The 20,895-nt window shown below is 47.2% G+C and overlaps 1 protein-coding gene across 2 annotated transcripts; it reads left to right on the plus strand.

Moving 5' to 3' along the window:
• Positions 1-680: 680 nt before the first annotated feature.
• On the plus strand, positions 681-19,372 carry Eif3l (eukaryotic translation initiation factor 3 subunit L). 2 transcript variants are annotated; one of them, XM_090328677.1, is made up of 13 exons: positions 681-772; positions 1,288-1,336; positions 4,508-4,718; positions 6,333-6,412; positions 7,786-7,847; positions 9,774-9,843; positions 10,096-10,169; positions 12,269-12,440; positions 12,687-12,841; positions 13,493-13,663; positions 15,168-15,665; positions 17,913-17,993; positions 19,191-19,372. In XM_090328677.1, the coding sequence occupies exons 1-13, from the start codon at positions 740-742 to the stop codon at positions 19,227-19,229; spliced, it is 1,695 nt and encodes a 564-aa protein (XP_090184803.1). In that variant the 5' UTR covers positions 681-739; the 3' UTR covers positions 19,230-19,372. The 2 variants fall into 2 exon arrangements, with proteins under 2 accessions (XP_090184803.1, XP_090184804.1); XM_090328678.1 differs by lacking the exons at positions 681-772; positions 1,288-1,336; positions 6,333-6,412 and having other exon boundaries at positions 4,558-4,718.
• Positions 19,373-20,895: the final 1,523 nt, after the last annotated feature.

Raw genomic sequence — 20,895 nt, forward strand, 5'->3', positions numbered from 1 at the left:
GCCCTCCACTCGCCCATGGAATCATGGGAAATACCACGGGCATGTGCCAATCACGAAGGAAAGCCTAGGCGCTGGGGATTGACTCAGAATATGATAAGGTTCAAATCTGGAGCTAGTAGCACCAAGCGCGCTGTCGTGGGTTCCAGATGCTATCCATCTCAGTCGGCCGGGTTCTTTGAAAATCTCAAGGGGGATTTACAAAGTAATAAAACGTCATTATGCACACGCCAGTGACGGGACTGGCCCAAAGATGGTATCTACTGTAGTTATTAACTGGGGGTAGACTGCAGGTGAGGACTCAGTGCCCGGATAACGAAACATATTTGGGAGCAACGTGGAGACTTCAAGTACACAGCTCCGAGCTCCAGCTTCTTCCCACCACGACTCCACGCCAGGCCTGTGGGAGTAGCCACGAGAAGCGGCCGGAGGAGGCGGTCGGCCCTCTCCGGTGTGGCATTTCCTCTGGTTCTTCGCTTGCTGTGATTGGACAGGCCCCTGTTTCTAGAGTTACCACAGGATTCTAGGGCCACACTCTTAGAAAAGATTCTCCTTGGAAGAGGTAGAAGAAGTGCTTCGTCTCCGACCTTCTGAGCATGGCTGCTTCACCCCGCCTTTCGAGGCGCCGGAGGCGACTTCCGGTTTCCCGGCATGCTCGAGGAACACCGGATTTCCGGTTCCGGGAGGCAGGCGCGGAGTGTGTCCCTCGCTCTCTTCCCCGGGGTTCTCGAGCGCCGTAGCCATGTCTTATCCCGTGGATGACTACGAGTCCGAGGTAGAGTGGCCGTAGGCGCGTGGGGGCCGTGGCGGCCGTGGCGGCCGGGGGAGGGTTCTGTGGGTACTGCGCCCCGGAGCGAGGCGGTGTCGGGAACCTCCCGCGGGCGCCGACCCCCTCGGGCCTGCCCTTCCGCGGCCCTCGTGCAGTCGCCGGCCCAGCGCCGCACCGACCCGGCCTCGGCCCGCGCACTCCGCGCGTCCCCTCCGCGCGTCCCCTCCGCCCGGCCTCGCCTTGCCGAGTCCCGGGAAGGACGGAGGCGGTGGAGGGGCTCCGTGTTTCCGCCCGGCCTCTCGATCTGCGCTCCTTCTGGCCCTCCGTCTCGGGTGATGTTCTTGGCTCTGTCCGTTGGTGCCCGTCTTGTGGCACAGCGCCTAGGTCTTTCATCGCAGACAGGCGTGTGTTGTATTTGCGCTTGTCGTCTCTCACCGTTGACTTTGTATGTAGGCTCCAGGACGAGCGTTTGGGATTTATCAAGCGGTGACTGTCCTCTGACTGTGTCCCTTTCCTTACAGGCTGCTTATGATCCGTACGCTTACCCAGGCGACTATGATATGCACACAGGTGAGACCACAGGCCTGGCCGCCGGGCTCATTCTGTAGGGATTGGCGTCTTTTTGAGTGACTTACAACCACCTCTGATAGCCAGCTGTCAAACTCGGCTTCTTTTATTTTGGCGGTACTGAAGTTTGAACCGGGGCCTCACACCTGGTAGGCAGGCAGTACCATTTAGGCACATCCCGAGCCTCCTAATTACTGTTTTTTTAAAAAAATCATTTTTGGGACTGGAAATATGGCTTAATGTACAGTGCTTGCCTAGCATGCATGAAGTCTTGGGTTCCATTCCTCAGGACCACACAAACAGGAAAAGCTGTCAGTGACACTGTGGCTCAGGTGGAAGAGTGCTAGCCTGGAGCACAGGGAGGCTCAGGGACAGTGCCCTGGTGCTGAGTTCAAGCACCGGAATCAGCAAAAAAAAAAAAAAAAGTTTCTTCTACCCTTTTCCTGTGCTTTTATAGGTACTGGGGTTTGAACTTGGGACCTCCAACTTGTTATGTAGGAGACTTACCTACTTCAACCACACCTCCAGCACTAAAAACATACTTTTTCTTGATTTAGGTTTGGAGCTGGTCATTACCTATGAGTGGAAAGAGTTGTATAGAGCCTAATAAAACACAAAGCAGGCTTTTTACTTATATTGTACTGGTCCTGCAGCTTGTAGGCTTCCTCTCTCTCTCTCTTTCTCTTTCTCTTTCTCAAGGCTGGTGATTTATCACTTGAAACACAGTTCTACTTTCAACTTAATTGGAAATAAGTTTCATGGGCCTTCCTGCCTAGACTAACTTTGAACTGAGAGCCTCAGATCTCAGTCTTTTAAGTAGTTAGTATTATAGTTGTGAACAGGTCTCTTTCTGTGATCCACCTGAGTCTGAAAAGAGAAGATTTTCTTTTTTCTTTCTGTTTTTCTCCTTTTTTTCCCCTATGTTGGGGATTTAACCCAGTTCTTCCTACATATTAGGCAAGTTCTCTATCACTAAGCTGAATTCCTTAACCTTGTTCAGTCTGCTAGCTGATAATGAATTTTTTTTGTGTGTTTTTTTGTTTGTTTTGGTGCTGGAAATTGAACCCTTTGCCTTTTGCATGCTAAGGACACATCCCTGTTTACTGAGCTTCAATTTAGCCCTGAAGGAAAAAAAAACATATATATGTGTGTATATATGGCTACTGCCCTATCCCTGAGCCACAGCCCCACTTCCCCTTTTCTAGTGATTAATTGGAGATAAGATTCTCATGTTCTTTAGTGCCTGGGCTGGCTTTGAACTGTGATCCTCAGATCTCAGCCTCCTGAGTAGCTAGGATTACAGGCCGGCGTGAGCCACTGTGCCTGGCTCATTTCTGGCTTTTTCTATGTATGTAGTACCCAGGAATCAAATCCAGGTCTTTGTGCATGCTAGGCAAGCACTCCACCACTAGGCCAAAGTCCTGGCCCCTATTCTGGATACTTTGTATGAAATGTTTCATTTAATCCTTAGAAAGTTCTATAAAGTACATTGTTGTTGTTTCCTAAATATCATAAAACTGAGCAGACTTTTTTTGTTGTTGTTATTCAATCCTGAGGCTTGAAACTCAGGGCCTGAGCACTGCCCTTGGGTTTTTCTTTAAGGGTTAGCGCTCTACCACTTGAGCTACATCACCACTTTTCTGTTTATGTGGTTCCAAGGAATTGAACCTAGGGCTTCATGCATGCTAGACAAGCACACTACCTCTAGGGTGCACTCCTGGCCCCTGAGCAGACATTTATTAACTTGCCACAACCATCTAGTTAGAAAGTGGCAAGAATGTACTCAATATGATAAACTGTTACCATTTTCCACAGTTTCCCATGACTTCTATCACATAACTCTTCTAGGATGCTAGGTCCCAGTGTCTTGTGCCTGTAATCCTAGCTACTCAGGAGGTTGAGATCTGAGGCTTGTGGTTGAAGCCAGTCTGGACAGGAAAAATCCATGAGACTCCAGTTAACCACCAAAACACTGGAAGTAGAGATATGACTTCAGTGATAGAGCACCAGCCTTGTCTGAAAAAATTTAGCACAGTGCCCAACCCCTGTGTTCAAGCTCAAGTACAGTACAGAAAACAAAACAAAAACTTCTAGGCTCCGAGTACAAATACATATCTGTGTACGAGATAGACAAAACTTCTTCAAAGACTTTTTAGTTCTGTAGGTCCAAAAAGTAAGAGATTGCTTTAATTAATGGTAATTACTTTTGGAAAAACCAGAGCAAGAGATGGCAAGTGACTTGGGGAGGGCTTATACTAGGTGTTTAAAGAACTGTGCTGGCATGGATGCCATTGAGAAGCTGACATGTTAAATTGATACTTTATTGTATGAACAAAAAAAGGAAAGGGAATATAAGGCTAGAGATGTGGCTAAAATGATTGAGTACCTGCCTAACAAGCATGAGGCCCAAGCCTCAAGCTCTAGTACTGAAAAGTAAATAAGAGGAAGTTATTCTAGTTTTTTATGGACTTGAATTTGGAACATTTTTGGTAAAGAGGGCAGTATTGGGGTTTAAACTCAAGGCCTCTTGCTTGTTAGACAGGTACTCTATTGCTAAACCATGCCTACAGCTCCTGTTTTGCACTGGTCAGTTTTCCCACATCATGAGCCTTCCCATTTTTCACATCCTACCATTGCTAGGATGACAAACATGTACCACTGTCCCTGGCTTCTCCCATTAAGATGGAGTTTTAGCCAGGTGCTGGTGACTCACACCTGTTATCCTACCTATTCAAGAAGCTGAAATCTGAGGATCATGGTTCGATACCAGTCCAGGGAGTAGAGTCATTGAGATTCATATTTCCAATTAACTACCCAAAGATCCGGAAATAGAGCCGTGATTTAAGTAGATGAGTGTTAGCCTTGAGCACAAAAGCCCAGGGACAGTGCCCAGGCTCAGAGTTCAAGCTACACACAAAATAAAACAAATAATATATCCAGGCTCACTTTTAATTGTGATTGTCTGCCACATAGTCAATGTAACAGGTGCCTGCCAGGATCCCTAGCAATTCATTGACTTTGAACTGTGGTCCTCACCATCTTAGCATTCTAAATAGCTAGGATTACAGACATAGACTGGTTCCTAGGGCACCAGCTGAGTTTGTGGGTCCTGTGTTCCATCATATGTGTGAACTTGGAAGCAGTCTGTAAAGTCCTTATTGTATCTACCTTCAGGTGATCCCAAGCAAGACCTCGCTTACGAACGTCAGTATGAACAGCAGACCTATCAGGTGATTCCTGAAGTGATCAAAAACTTCATCCAGTATTTCCATAAAACTGTCTCGGATTTGATTGACCAGAAGGTGTATGAGCTGCAGGCCAGTCGTGTCTCCAGTGATGTCATTGACCAGAAGGTGTATGAGATCCAGGACATCTATGAGAACAGGTGTGACTGCTGGCTGAAACCATGTCATTCTGGGTGGGCCTGGTAGTGGTACTGGTAGTGGTACTGCTCGTGCAGAGGGAAAGTGCGATGGGCATTTGGTCAGGATCTTCACAATTCTTTGGAGATAGGGCCATGGTAATTTGCTATCTCCAGAAATGCACACAAGTCCTAGATCAAGCAGTTTTTCAAGGGTATTTACATACAGTAAGCTTTTGGGGGGGCCTGAGGTTCAAGTGCAAGCATGAAATGCCATTTGTGTTTCAGTTGCACATAGTCTGAAGATGATTTTATATGATGAGGTTTTTGTTTGTTGTTTGTTTTCTGTTGGTAATAGGGCTGACTCGGGGCCTGGGCACTGTCCTTGAGCTTTTTTTCCTCAAGGCTACTGCTCTGCCTGGTGGTTAATTGTAGATATGAGGTTAATTGGAGATGAGAGTCTCATGGACTTTCCTGCCTGAGCTGGCTTCAAACTGTGATCCTCAGATCTCAGCCTCCTAAGTAGCTAGAATTACAGGTGTGAGTCATTGGCTCCCTGCTTAGGTGATATTTTTTTGTTTTTATTTTGCCAGTCCTGAGGCTTGAACTCAGGGCCTAGCCACTGTCACTGAGTTTCTTTTGTTCAAGGTTACCTTCTCTACCACTTGAGCCATAATACCACTTCTTTTTCTGTTTACATGGTACTGAGGACTAGAACTCAGGGCTTCATGCATGCCAGGCAAACACTCTACCACTAAGCCACATTCCCAGCCTTTATGTGATGTTCTTTTAAAATCATACTTGGCTTTTAATTGAGGACCCTGCACTTGCCAAGCAGGTGCTCTACCACTTGAGTCAAGCTTCCGGCCCCATTTTTGGGTTTCTTTTGGCTGGGTGTTGAACCGAGGGCATGCACATGCTAATCAAACACTCTAACACTGAGTTCCACCCTTAGTCATATTATTTTGACTGGCCTGTCAAATGACATCAAATTTCAAATCATTTTGAAGTTCCAGATTGAAATCTAAGGACTAAGGTTTGAAGACAGTCTTGGCAGACAAATCCAAGAGACTATGGTAGTAGTCATCTAATAAGCAAATTAACAAGCCAGAGTGGAGATGTGGCTTAAGTGGTATAATTCCAGCCTTTGGTCAAAAAACCTAAGCCAGAGTGTGAGGTTCTGAGTTTAAGCTCAAGTACTAGCATACACACACACCCCACGGGCGCGCGCGCACACACACGCACACAGGTAGACTTAACTAGTCTCAAGTCATGCTTATAATCCTATCTACTCAGGAGGCAGAGATCTGAGCCAGCCCAGGCAGAAAAGTTAGTCTATTGGACTTTTCTCCAGTTAATCAGAAAAAATGTTGGTCTGGAAGCATGACTCAAGTGATAATAGTGGTAGCCGAGAGCAAAGAGACTGAACAAGTTCAAAGGCCCTGAGCTCAGGCCTCTATACTGGCCAAAAATAATTTCTGGAGCAAAGTTATGGTTTTGGGGGATTCTGACCATGTTTTTGTGATAAATCCCCCCCCCCACCCCCTGCCAGCCTGGGTCAGAGAATAAAACGTGAGGATTGAGTATGTCAAGTCTTTTGTGTTGTGGAGTTGTAGAATTTTTCTGCTTGGTTTTCAGCTGGACCAAGCTGACTGAAAGATTCTTCAAGAACACTCCTTGGCCCGAGGCTGAAGCCATTGCCCCCCAGGTTGGCAATGGTAAGTGTGAACCCTGTTCTCCTGTGTGTACAGTGGGTACTGTGACTGAAAGCTCAGGAGCTTTGTGTTTGTTTTGCTTAGTATTTCGTTGGAGCTCAGTGCATAGCACTGTGTTAGTAAAGTTGCTTGTTGAGTGAAAGCTGCATTACAGGTCTCTCAGTTGTGGTGAAAGCTGGAATTGAGTTTGTCACCCAACTCGTTTCAGGTCCCTCTAATAAAAGTCATCACAGTCACTTGGAATAGGCACACAAGCCAAAAGCCCCTCCACCCCCTTGTTTTTGGTTGGTCGTAGGGCTTGAACTCTCGGCCTGGGCATTGTCCCTAAGCTTTTCAGCACAGGCTATGTCTCTACCTCTTTGAGTTATAGCACCACTTAGTATCTAGGCTGGCTTTGAACTGCAGCCCTCAGATCAGCCTCTTGAGTAGCTTGGATTACAGGCATGAGCCACCAGTTCCCAGTGTCTATGGGATTTTTTTTTTTTTTTTTTTTTCCAGTTCTGGGCTTGAGCTCAGGGCCTGAGCACTGTCTTTGGACTTTCTCAAGGCTAGAGCTCTACCACTTGAGCCTCAGCACCACTTCCGGCTTTTTTCTATATGTGGTACCGAGGAATTGAACCCGGGTCTTCATGCATGCTAGGCAAGCACTTTAACCACTAGGCCAAACTCCCGGCCCCGTCTATGGGATTCTTATCTCCAATTAACCACCAAAATTTTGAAAGTGGGTCTGTGGCTCATGTTGAGTAGAAAAGGCTGAGTAAAAGCAAGGCCCTGAGTTCAGCAAAACCTCCCCCCCCCCCCACACACACACAGATTGAGGTTGACAATACAAATGAGAGATTAATTTTTTTCTTTTTTTTTTTTTTGCCAGTCCTGGGCTTGAGCTCAGGGCCTGAGCACTGTCCTTGGACTTTCTCAAGGCTAGAGCTCTACCACTTGAGCCTCAGCACCACTTCCGGCTTTTTTCTATGTATGTGGTACCGAGGAATCGAACCCGGGTCTTCATGCATGCTAGGCAAGCACTTTAACCACTAGGCCAAACTCCCGGCGCCTAATTTTTTTCTTGTATGTAAATTTTTTCTCTTGGTCCATCCCGGGGCCTGGATGCTGTCCCTAAACCCTTTAGCTCAAGGCTAGGGCTCTATCATTTGGAGCCACAGTGCCACTTCCAGTTTTCTGGTAGTTAATTGGAAATAAGAGTCACGTGGACTTTTCTGCCGAGGCTGGCTTTGAACCGTGATCCCCAGATCCTGAGTAGCTAGGATTACAGGTGTCATCCACCGCCGTTGGCCTTATATATAATCTTGTAGCATAAACATAAAATCTATGTTGTTTAGTCTCTAAAGTTACCTTTATCCTTCCATCATCTCTTTCAGATGCTGTATTCCTGATTTTGTACAAAGAATTATACTACAGGCACATATATGCCAAAGTCAGCGTGAGTATTTTCTTCCATTGTAAACACTTCTGTTCTGTGCCATTTTAATTTCTAGGACATGTCACTAGTTTACATTGGTTCTATGTCCAAGAGTGATTTGCAGCTGGGCGCTAGTAGCCAAGCCTTTAATCCTAGCTACTCAAGAATGTGAGAGCTAAGGATCGTGATGTGAAGCAAGTTCAGGTAAACAAGTTTGTGAGATTCTTACCTTCAGTTAACCAGCAAAAAGCCAGAAGTGGAGGTGTGGCTCAAGTGTAGAGCACCAACCCTACACAAAAAAAGCCAAACAAGGTTATGATTTCAAGTTTAAGCCTCAGTACCAGCACATACTCACAGAATTGATTTACATGTTCTCTCTGAGTTATCTTCGAATAAATGACAGAGGGAATGATTTTTTCCCAAAAGCAGGTATCTGACCCAATGAAGTCTATAGTTTGTCACCCTACACTGCCCCAGGCAGCTTTAGTTGCTTTGGCTTAGGTTCTTTTTCCCTGCTTTGTGTTGCTCCTGAGCCTCTTCCTCTCTCAATGGATGTAACAGCATTACTGCATGTAAGGCATGGTGCTAGGCACTTGGCATGCAGCTGTATGTCTCTAGAGCCTCAACTGTCTTGTTACTTGGTGACTGAATGTAAAGATTCTGGGCACCAGTGGCTCACCATGGTTATCCTAGCCACTCAGGAGGCTCACACATGAAGGATTGTGATTCAAAGCCATTTCCAGTTAACCAACAAAATTCCAGGTTGGAAGCGTGACTTAAGTGGCAGAGCCCCAGCCCTGAGCACAGCAAGATGGGCAAGTGTGAGCCGCTGAGATCAAGCCCCCAGTACTGGCACAGAAAAGCAATCCAAAATAAGCATTTAGGACTAAGATTTCAAGTCATTTTCCTACTCTCATTACAAAACATTGTTGACATCTTGGCTTCCAGGGCCATGTGGTTCTGTTTGATTTGGTCATTTCTGCCTTTTTTTTTTTTTGTCAGGTCCTTGAGCTTGAACTCTGGGCCTGGGCGCTGTCTCTGAGCTCTTCAGCTCAAGGCTATCGCTCTATTCCTTGAGCCACAGTGGCCACTTCCAGTTTTCTAGTGATTAATTGGCAAAAAGAGTCTGTGGTCTTTAGTGTCTATAGTGCCCTGGTTGGCTTTGAACTGCGATCCTCAGATCTCAGCTTCCTGAGTACCTAGAATTACAGGCGTAAGCCATTGTGGGCCATTTCTGCCTTTCACTGCTATAAAGAATAATGAGTAGGCCCTGGGCACCTGGTATAATCCTAACTTCAAGCCCCATGACCCACCAAAAAAAAGAATAATGAGTAGGCAGTGGGGTAATTTACTGACCCCTCAAGTTCCTGACCCAATGCATCATTTCTAACTCACTGATCCTGAGGTGTTCTTTGCCTTTATTGGTGTTCTTTCTGAGACCTCCGTCCCCTGTATTTCACCTAATTTGTTTGCCCCTTGTCCAGACATGAGTTAAGCCTGAGTCAAGATCCGTGGTCAAGCCAGGCCCTGGTGGCTCACACCTGTAATCCTGGCTACTCAGGAAGTGGAGATATAGGATCCTGGTTCAAAGCCAGCCTGGGCAGTAGTTTCTGAGGCTTCTCTCTCTAGTTAACTACCAGAAAACAGAAGTGGCGTCATGGCTCAAAGTGGTAGAGCTCTATCCTTGAGCTGAAGACCTTAAGGACAATGCCCAGGCCCAGAGTTCAAGTCCCACAACCAAAAAACAACAACAACAAATCTGTGGTCATAAAAGCTGGACGTATGGTTCGTTGTACAATGCCTCTGTTACAGTGTTTGCTTGCTGTCTTCCCTCATTCCCGAGTTCTCTCCTAGCAAGCAAGATGATGTCAGTTCTCAGCCTTCATAGGACCGTGGATCAAACACATTTAGGTATCTATGGCTTAATGTCTCTTGTTATCTCTACAGGGTGGACCCTCCTTAGAGCAGAGATTTGAATCCTATTACAACTATTGTAATCTCTTCAACTACATTCTTAGTAAGTCTGAGATCTGGCCAGGGAGTGGGGCTGATGGTGGGGTGGCAGGGGGGGATATGGCTGAGTGAGGTGCAGTTCTGCTGTAGGCCTCCTACTCTTTTTAGCAAATTTTAATTTGTGAGTGGAAAGGGCGGTGGGGGAGGGAGGTTCTTAATGATTCCAAATGCTTTAGACAAATTCTAGAACATTCTAGAGCCTTACTAAACAGGGGTTAAGTCATTGCCTTGAGTCTGACTTCTCTGATCTGCACAGATGCCGACGGACCTGCTCCCCTTGAATTGCCCAACCAGTGGCTGTGGGACATCATTGATGAGTTTATCTACCAGGTATATGTCACACAGCCTTAACACAAAGCTGAGCAACCAGTAACACACACAGGGTAGACCAGGTACTGATGGCTCATGCCTGTGATCCTAGCTATATGGGTTCCTGATTGTAATCCTAGCTACTCCAGAGGCTGAGATCTGATGATTCTGGTTTGAGGCCAGCCCTTCAGGGAAAGTCTGTGAGAGTATTATCTTTAGTCTACTTAAAAAAAAGGGTGGGGGGGATGTAGAGCCTGGCTGATGTGGTAGAGCTCTAGACTAGCCGTAAGAAAAGAAGCTCAGGGACAGCACCCAGGGCCCTGAATTCAAGCCCCATGATCAACACCAAAGAAATAAATAAAAAAGATCAGGTACTAGTGGCTCATGCCTATAATCCAAGCAAATCTAAGAGGCTGACTTTTGAGGATCAGGTTTGAAGCCATCCTGGGCACAAAAGTCCTTGAGGCTCTTCTCCAGTTAATTACCAGAAAACCAGAAGTGTAGTGATGGTTCAGAGTCGTAGAGTAGTACCCTTGAGCAGAAAAGCTTGGGCAGTACCCAGTCCCTGAGCTCAAGGCGCCCCCTCCCCCCCGCCTCCCATTTTTTTTTTTTTTTTATTTGAGCTCCACAGAGCAGAGAGCCTTTGTGAACATGAAGTACAGATTAATTGATTTGCGGAGGGGCTGTTAGAGAAGCCCCTCCTGCTGAAAAGAAGGCTTGAGGGCCTTCACAGAACATCCATATACTACACTGATACTACACTGGCTTTGGCTTGCTTCTCTGGCTCCTTAGCTTGTCATAGTTTTGTTGTTTTTTTTTTGTTTTTTTTTTGTTTTGCCAGTCCTGGGCTTGAGCTCAGGGCCTGGGCACTGTCCTTGGACTTTCTCAAGGCTAGAGCTCTACCACTTGAGCCTCAGCACCACTTCCGGCTTTTTTTTTTTTTTTCTGTATGTGGTACCGAGGAATCGAACCCGGGTCTTCATGCATGCTAGGCAAGCACTTTAACCACTAGGCCAAACTTCCGGCCCCAGCTTGTCGTAGTTTTAGATAGTTATCCAACCTCTAGACTCACAGCAAGAAGAGAAACCTCTACTGGTTCTTCATCTCCTTTAAGTACAGTTCCCCAAGCTTAGCCAATGTTCTGATCAAAGGCTTTCCAGTTCCCCAAAGTCTATTCTGGGAGGATGGGGAAGCACCCTCGTGGTTATTCCTAGCCAGGGCAAGTGGCTCTTCCTCACCCCTCTCCTTTTCTTATGGTTTTATTCAATATCTATCTGAGTATGTTCCTATTGCTAAGAAGTTATTATTTTTTTCATGCTGTGGATAGAGTGAAAGCTCCTGCCTTTGCCTTGGCATTAATTTATTATATGGAAGGAACAGCATCAACAGTGATGGCTCTTAGGCATTTCTGTAAACTTGCCTGTAACCATTAGAAAATGATACTTCTGGGCCAGGAGTTTAGCCTAGTGGTAAAGTGTTTGCCTGGGTTCACGAAGACAGTGCTCAGTCCCTGAGTTCAAGCCCTAGAACTTGGTGGGTGGGGGGAAAGAGAAAGAAAATAAAAGAATATAACTGCCGCCAGTGGTTCTTGCCTGTTTTTCTTGCTACTTAGGAGGCTGAGATCAGGTCAGGATTTGAGGCCATCCTGGGCAGAAGAATCTGTGCTGTGTATCTGTCTTCCAGCTATGATGGATGACATCCTAAAACATGGATCATAGCCTTGGCATGCACTCTGGTAGAAGTGAGAAATAACCAGTACAGTGGCCTGAGAGGTGTGGTATAGTGCCTGCCAAGTGAGTACTGGGCCTTCAGTTCAAAGTCTAATACTAACAAAAAAAAAGAAAACCACAGGGTACTATGCTCTGTTGTGCTTTTTATTGTGTCTTGGAACGCAAACTAGGACATTATTCCAGGAGTCTGAAACGTGAGGATCAGGACTTTGAAGTTAGTGTGGACTGCATAGCAAGACCTTATCAAAATAACGTATAAAATTAGAAGTGCTAGTTCTGTTTTCCCCTTTCCTTCATCCAGGGCCATGGTTTGGCTCATTTTAGCACTGTGCATGTGGTCTGTCACTTGAGTTTATGTCCCTGCTGTCTCTTTCCCTTCTTCCTCAACAGTTCCAGTCATTTAGTCAGTACCGCTGCAAGACTGCCAAGAAGTCAGAGGAAGAGATTGACTTTCTCCGTTCCAATCCCAAAATCTGGAATGTTCACAGTGTCCTCAACGTCCTTCATTCCCTGGTAGACAAATCCAACATCAACAGGCAGCTGGAGGTGTACACGAGTGGAGGTGAGTGTCTCGCAGCAGCAGAGCGGTGAGTAAGTGGCCGCCTCTGGGGTTGTTTTCTGTGCTGTGGGAATGCAGTGAGGACTGAGTGTAGGGCTTGGCAGTGCTCTGGCTCATGGGGGGAAGGAAGCAGCCTGGAACCTTGAAAGGCTGGCGGCAGTTAAGATGCTTACTGAGTGACATGGAAAGGTTGGTCCTGCCTGCCTTTCCCTGCTTTGCCTAAGCATACCCTGTGTCCGTCCCTCTCAGGTGACCCCGAGAGTGTGGCTGGGGAGTATGGACGACACTCCCTCTACAAGATGCTTGGCTACTTCAGCCTTGTGGGGCTCTTGCGCCTGCACTCCCTGTTGGGAGATTACTACCAGGCTATCAAGGTGCTGGAGAACATTGAACTGAACAAGAAGGTAAATTGCCTGCTACCACCTGCTTTCTAGAGCTCCCAGTGTCTGTGTACTTCAGGGAAACTCTAAACCAGGACGAAGTTCTAGGAGGGGAAAGAAAACCCTTCCTCCAGGCCAGTTGAAAGTTGAGGCTAAAGTTATGCCGATTCCTGCCGTGAAAATCTGAGCTGGATGGTGTGGGTGGTACTGACACTCATTGGTACTCTGCAGTCTCTGTTCTGTTTTCAAAGCAGAAGAAGGATGTTGGCTTTCTCTAGTCTAAGCAAGATGATAGTCTGTCTACTGTTACAAGACTGGGCGTTCCTCCTGGCCTCAGGAGAACGGGGACTTTTTTTGGCATTTGGTTTGTGTGCCTGTTCTGCCCTTTTCTGTCTGTACATAGAGAAAGGGAAGAGAAATTACAGTGCTGAAGTCTACTGAGTTTCAGATGTGAAAGGGGAGTAGGATTCTTCTGGTCCCTTTGTGCTACAACCAGACACAGTGAAGCCTCAAGGCTTCAACTTAACCAGCCACGCTCCAGCTTCAGCTTCAGCTGGGAAATTCAGGAACTCTGCAGGAGAAGCTCACTGCTCTCATTTCAGCTGCCCCTAGACCCCACTGGTGTTGGGGTCCTGTCTGAGGTAAATTGAGAACACCTGGGTGTTTCTTCCACAGAGCATGTATTCCCGTGTGCCCGAGTGCCAGGTCACCACATACTATTACGTTGGTTTTGCATATTTGATGATGCGTCGCTACCAGGATGCCATCCGAGTCTTTGCCAATATCCTCCTCTACATCCAGAGGACCAAGAGCATGTTCCAGAGGACCACATACAAGTATGAGATGGTAAGAGGCCCTGTCCCAGCCATTTTGCAGTAAACAGCCAGTAACTTGTATTCATGGAGTATTATAATTAGGTAAATGTAGTATGCAATTTCTTTATCCTTATACACTTATCTCCCCCACCTCCCCACACACAGCTCTTTTCTTTTTCTTTCTTTCTTTTTTTTTACCAATCCTAGAGCTTGAAATCAGGGCCTGGGCACTGCTCTTGAGTTTTTCAAGGTTAGTGCTCTACCGCTTGAACCACAGCTTCTGGCTTTTTCTGTGTATGTGGTACCAAGGAATCTAATCCAGGGCTTTGTGCATGCCAAGCAAGTACTCTATCACTGGCCCACACTCCTGGCACCTCTTCGTTTGTTTGTTTTGGGGGGGGAGGGGATGGGGCTGTACACTGTCCTTGAGCTTTCTCCAGGTTAGAATTCTAGCATTTGAGCCGCAGCACCACTTTCAGCTTTTTCTTTGTGTGTGGTACCAAGGAATTGAAACCAGGGCTTCATGCATGCCAGGTAAACACTCTACCACTAAGGCACATTGCCAGCCCCTCTAGGAGTTCTTCATACGTACAAATTACAGATCATTGTGAATTACAGTTGTGTTCTCACACTGTAGAGCACTTCCTCCTAGCTACTTTGCTGCTGGTTTTTTGGCTACCATCTATCTCCCCTCCTCCCTTCTCTGATCCTAAACCCCAGTTCTCAACATGTGTGAAACCCACTGTTGTAGCTCTCACATGTGCTACGTGCTGCCTGTCTTTATTTGCCCAGTGATCTTTTCTACTTCTGTGATGACTTGACAGGCAAGCACCTAGCTGCTGAATGGGCATCCTGCTGCGTGTTATTGTGCCCATTTCCTCATCACTAGGGTGTCACGATGAGGGCCACAGCTTTCCCCAGCAGTGCCTGCGTTCATTCATTCACTCACTCAGCAGCAGTGTGCTGAAGGTTCTCTGAGCTGTGGGCATTTTAAAGTTAGTTAGAGGGGCTGCACAAGTTCTTGGGGCCAGTGCTCAGCCGCTGTATTGTTGGATGTGATTGATGCTCAGAGCTGATCCGTGGAGGAGGATGAGTTCACCAAGTGGCTTAGGGCACATTCTAGGCAGTGGCAGAGTGGCTAGCATGAGCAAAGGGTCGGTCAGGGCTTGGAAGTGATTCAGCAGTGGGGGATGTCAGGAACTTTATTATTCAGGGCGAGTACTGAGTCTTGTACAGATTTCTCATAGCATGGACCTGGCTGGTATATGAAAATTGGCCTGCCAGTAACATGGGCCAGCCGGAGAGGCTAAGAGTGTTCCAGGAGAACAGTGAGGGATCCCAAGATGGCTGAAGAAAACATGGCACTGGGCAGAGTGCAGCAGAGCCAGAAGGAGGATGAGAGGAGCTAGAGATGAGTGGCTAGTGTGCAGTCAGCACTGAGGGGAGGCTTTGCTAGTGTAGATGAACTGTCCTGGCCATGGTGACAGCCGGCATTGGGAACATGCTTCACTGACTGCACCCCACCCTCCCCTCAGATCAACAAGCAGAACGAGCAGATGCATGCACTGCTGGCCATTGCACTCACCATGTACCCCATGCGGATCGATGAGAGCATCCACCTCCAGCTGCGGGAGAAGTACGGGGACAAGATGCTGCGGATGCAGAAGGGCGACCCTCAGGTCTACGAGGAGCTGTTCAGCTACTCCTGCCCCAAGTTCCTGTCTCCTGTCGTGCCCAACTATGACAACGTGCACCCCAACTACCACAAAGAGCCCTTCTTGCAGCAGCTGAAGGTGTTCTCGGATGAAGTGCAGCAGCAGGCCCAGCTCTCCACCATACGCAGCTTTCTCAAGCTCTACACCACCATGCCCGTGGCCAAGCTGGCTGGTTTCCTGGACCTCACTGAGCAAGAGTTTCGCATCCAGCTTCTTGTCTTCAAGCACAAGATGAAGAATCTGGTGTGGACCAGTGGTATTTCTGCCCTCGATGGTGAATTCCAGTCAGCCTCTGAGGTTGACTTCTACATTGATAAGGTAAGCCCCCATTCTGGTCAGCATTCTTGGGGCACCATGGTCCCCGCAGTGATAAACAATAAATGTTAGTGGGGCAGGATGGCTCACGCCTATAATCCTAGCTATTTAGAAGGTTGAGATTTCTGGCATGTCATCACAGAAGAAGAAAAGATCACTGTGCACACATAAAGATAGGCAGCACATCGCACATGTGGCTTAAGGGATAGTTTGGTAGCCTTGAGCTGAAGAGCTCAGGCACAACGCCCAGGCCCAGAGTTCAAGCCCCACAACTGACAAGAAAGAAAGAAAAGAAATAAGCCAAGCAGAGTAACTTTGTTAGAGCCTTCCTGTTAGGGGAAGTGGGGGCAAGGGACCAGGATAGGTCAGGGCTCACTGAGCCCTGTATCAGGGAGGGCTGCTGTGTGGCCATGTGCCAATATGGGGAGAGGAACTATGGGGAGGAGGCGAGCGTGCAGAATAGAGGAGAGATGCTTTGGAGAATGGGAAGACTTCATAGGCTGGAGCCATGCCCTGACCTTACTACTAAGCTAGATCTGCTGCCTGTCAGTGAGCTGAGTTGGAATAGCTTTTTGCGGGACATAATGTTTATTTTGGGGTTTTGGTGCCAGTGCTAGGTTGTGTACTCAGAGCCGTGAGAGCTAGCTGTTCCTGAGTTTGTTCACTCGAGGCAAGTGTTCTTCTACTTGAGCCACAGCTCCACTTTTGGCCTTTTGTGGTTAATTGGAGATCAGAGTCTCACAGACTTTCCTGCCAAGGCAGGCTTTGAACTGTGATGCTCAGGTCATAGCCTCCTAAGTGGCTGGGATTACAGTTGTGAGCCACCAGTGGCCAGCAGGGTGTGCTGTTTTTGTACCTGGATTCTCTTGCTGAACATTAGCTTTGCATGAACTGCTGCTCCATGAACTCTCAGTTAATTGATTCCTGGTGCTTGGTTATTTTTTACTATGAGTGGTTCATTGGTCTTGAGAAACTTGTTGGCATCTCTTGCCACCTAGGGTAAATAACCTTGCCTTAGAACTTCCTGTGGCTCAGGGTATAATTGATCTGGGCCATGGTAAACTGAGCTCAGTTTCTGCTTCCCGACTGCTTGGGAAATGGCCAGAGTTAGTTTGTACTAACTATGGAAGGGAATGGACAGCCCAACCCATAGCTTCTTTGGTGAGCATTTTTGTCTGGTTCACACGAACTGGTGTGTGAAGCCCTTTGGGATCCTGGCTGATCTGCTAGGCTCTCCTGCCTCTTTGTGTCCTGATCCTGGGTGTTCTGCTGAACTTTGGCCTTGGTGTGTCCCTCAGCCCAGCCTCCTAGTACCAGTTACTGTATGTCTTGAGGGCAGAGAAGCCTCTAGTCTGTGTTGATTAGAATAGTTACCCCTTTATCTAAAATAGTTCTTTCATTTTTTTTAAATCACCTTGTGTGTGTGTGCACTTTCAAGTGTGTGCATACCAGTCTTAGGACTAGAATTCAGAGCCAGAGTGCTGACTCTTGAGGGCCACAGATCCACTTCTGGCTTTTTTGGTACTGCTGGCTGGGAGTATAACTTAGTGGTACAGTGCTCTCCTAGCATGCGTGAAGCCCTGGATTCAATTGCTCAGTACCACATGCACAGAAAAAGCCAGAAGTGGTGCTGTGGCTCAAGTGGCAAAGCGCTAGCCTTGAGTAAAAAGTGTCCAAGGACAGTGCCCAGGCCCTGAACTCAAGCCCCAGGACTGGCAAAAAAAAAAAAAAAAATCTGGCTTCAAACCTCGATCCCCAGCTCTTAGCCTCCTGAGTCGCTAGGAATACAGATGTGAGCCACTGATGCCCAGATACATCTTTCTGATACTATTAGATTTTGTATGGGTATGCTAGTCATGGGACTTGAATTCAGGGCCTGAGTGCTGTCTTTGAACTTTTTGCTCAAGGCTAGCACTCTATATCTTGAGGCACAGGCTAGCTGGAAGTGAGACAGACTTTCCTTCCTGTGCAGGCTGAACCATGATCCTCATATCTCAGCTTCCTAAGTCACTAGGATTACAGGCATGAGCTACCAGTGCCTGGCTAATTTTTTAACTTTTTATTGTAGGTTTTTATTATTTCTCATGAACTAGAAATGCTCTTCCAGTTAGCCTCCCTCCACAACATTGCTTTTGAAAGCCGTGTAAGGTTTATCTTGCCCTTAGCATCATGATTTACAATAATTGTCTCCTTGCCTAAGTGGACGTGCCCCTTGTGCTTTCTGTCATCTGATTCTTGTCTTTCCCACAGGACATGATCCACATCGCAGACACCAAGGTCGCCAGGCGCTATGGGGATTTCTTTATCCGTCAGATCCACAAATTTGAAGAGGTGAGAAATGTGAGCGTTTGCCTATTGGCTGGGGTAGAGATCTGAAAATTTCTGCTTTCAAGAAAGCCTGAGAGGGGCCGGGAGTTTGGCCTAGTGGTAGAGTGCTTGCCTAGCATGCACGAAGACCCGGGTTCAATTCCTCGGTACCATATACATAGAAAAAAGCCAGAAATGGTGCTGAGGCTCAAGTGGTAGAGCTCTAGCCTTGAGAAAGTCCAAGGACAGTGCTCAGGCCCTGAGCTCAAGCCCAGGACTGGCAAAAAAAAAAAAAAGAAAGCCTGAGAGCCAGCGCGGTGGCTCACACCTGTAATCCTAGCTACTCTGAAGGCTGAGATCTGAGGATCAAGGTTCAAAGCCAGCCTGGGCACAAAAAGACCTCAGACTTATTTCCAATTAACCTCTAGATAACTATAAAACTAGGAAGTAGGGCTTGGCTCAAGGTTAGGTCGATAGCCTTGAGCTGAAGAGCTCAGGGACAGCACCCAGGCCTAGTTCAAGTCCCATGACCCACAAAAAAAAAGCCTGAGATTGGACATTGAGGTTTCTGAGCTATGCTGGCTGCTGTTGCTTGGGGCTTGGACCCATGGGGGTTGCTGAGTCAGCCCTGGATGGCCACTCTTCTCCCTCCCTGGTATTTCCTAATATGGTTGGATTTGCCGCTGCCTTTGCTGCCCCCACTTGGTGCTCTTCTCCAGCTGAGACTGGTCTGGCCAGTTTCTGCAGGCTGGAGGACTAGAAGCTCTGTCTTGACAGACTTGATGCATTCTGTGTATAGCTCTAAGAAACTCGAGGGGTGTGGATTTTGTTTTAGTCTTTGCTGGTGGCACTGCGTGCTGGTACATCCAGTGGAGATGAGGCTCTTGCAAAGTCATTGAGCCAGTGCTCTTCTTCCTCCTAGCTAGCTAGTTCACATCTGGTCATGGGCTAGGACTGTTTTCTAGCCAGGATCCTGTTCCTTGGGAAGGGAGGGAGCTGAAGCTCCATTGTGCTGGCCATACTATACCCTTTTCTGTCTATAAACTGGGCAGAGCGGAAAAAAGGGGTAGAGGGCTTTTGCCAGTGTGATAGGACCACCACCACTCCCCCTGCCAACACACAGGACTTTCCTTGGCAGGGAATCTGACATAATGCTTGTGCGCACTCTTGGGCTATGTTTAGAAGATCCCTCATCTAACTTTGCTTTTCTCTGTCTCCTAGCTTAATCGAACCCTGAAGAAAATGGGACAGAGACCCTGAGGCACTCAAGTGACACTGTCATTGAGATGGGAAGTATTTTTGTCACCATGAAGCCTTTACTCAAATTTGCCATCAGCTGAGTTGGAATTCCCTCAAATTAAGGACTGAAATGTTTTCAGTAGTAAAGGATCTTTGGAGCCAGATTTGTCCTATCATTATTATGGGGATCATTAATCCAGGAGCAGAGTGTCATTTCCCATGTGCCTTAGGTACTGCAAAGGAATGAATGGAATTCTTGGGTCTTGGTTTTCATAGAGCGCATAAAGTGTTCGTAAGAGTTTACTTGTGCCGGGTGCTCATGGCTCACACCTGGAATCCTAGCTACTCAGGAGGCTGACATCTGAGAATGGTGGTTCAAAGCCAGCCCAGGCACTAAAGTCCGTGAGACTCTTATCTCCAGTTAACCACCAGAATACCCCAGAAGTGCTGCGGTGGCTCAGAGTGATAGAGTGATATAGCATTGAGCTAAATTGCTCAGGGACCTCACGCAGGCTCAGAGTTCAAGCTCCACGACCAACCCCCCAAAAGTTGCTTGTCCTTATAGTGTTCATAGAGCACAGACAATGTGCATAGGGTTGATGGATACTTACAGGACCTTTACACATGCTCCATCTTGTGTGCCTCATCAGAACCCTCAAGCAGGACACTGGTGGCTCATGCATGTAATCCTAACTACTCAGAGGCTGAGATCTGAGAATCATAGTTCAAAGCTAACTCAGGCACAAAAGTCTGAGATTCTTATCCCCAATGAACCACCAGAAAACTGTAAGTAGTGCTATGGCTCAAATTGGTAGAGTACTAGCCTTAAGCTGAAGAGCTCAGGGACAGTACCCAGACCCTGAGTTCAAGTCCTGTGACTGACAGAAGAAAAAAAAAATCCCTTGGAGTATCTACTAAGCTCACACCTGTAATCCTAGGCACTTAGGAGGCTGAGATATGAGTACAGCTGTTTAAAGCTAGCCAAGCAAGAAAGTTAATGAGACTCTTATTTCCAATTAACCACTAAAAACCTGGAGCTGTTGTGTTTAAGTGGCTCTACCACTTAGTGCCTAGGCCCTGAGTTCAAGCCCCAGGACTGGCACAAAAAAAACCCCTCAGAATCCCTTGAAATTTAGGTGACTGGCCATAATTGGTATGGCATGTTAGTGGTAGTGCTAGGTCCTGGGAATATACCATCAGACATTTTGTGCTGCCAGAAACTGTCCCAAGAGGTCTCCAGAAGCATGTTTAGCCCTTACCCATGCTTAATATGTCTGATTTAATGCTAGCTCTCCATTTCACTGAGGGTAAGTGACTTGATCACAGCCACATAGTACCCAGCCAAACTGGTTCCAGACTACTTTTTTTTTTTTTTTGCCAGTCCTGGGCCTTGCTCAGGGCCTGGGCACTGTCCTTGAATACATTTTTTTGCTCAAGACTAGCACTCTGCCACTTGAGCCACAGTGCCATTTCCAGTTTTTCCTATGTATGTTGTTCCAGGAAATTGAACCCCGGGCTCTGTACATGCTAGAGGAGCATGCCACCACTAGGCCATGCTCTTGGCCCATCCAGACTACTTTTATCAGTCTTCTGCTCAGATCAGTGCCACTGTCAGTCAATGGGTCTGCTGTAGGTATTTATCATGGGGCCTTGTAACTGAGGCTTGGGAAGGGCTGAGTGAGTGGCT

This window comes from Megascapheus bottae, chromosome 2 (assembly GCF_031878675.1).
Source record: "Megascapheus bottae isolate mThoBot1 chromosome 2, mThoBot2.hap1, whole genome shotgun sequence".
Taxonomy (NCBI): domain Eukaryota; kingdom Metazoa; phylum Chordata; class Mammalia; order Rodentia; family Geomyidae; genus Megascapheus; species Megascapheus bottae.

Excerpts from the sequence above, each read along its gene's own strand:
- Eif3l (XM_090328677.1), top strand. The coding sequence starts at position 740 with ATGTCTTATCCCGTGGATGACTACGAGTCCGAG. Across the intron at positions 12,441-12,686 it reads GGAGGTGTACACGAGTGGAG|GTGACCCCGAGAGTGTGGCT; the intron begins GTGAGTGTCTCG and ends CGTCCCTCTCAG. Across the intron at positions 17,994-19,190 it reads AGATCCACAAATTTGAAGAG|CTTAATCGAACCCTGAAGAA; the intron begins GTGAGAAATGTG and ends TCTGTCTCCTAG.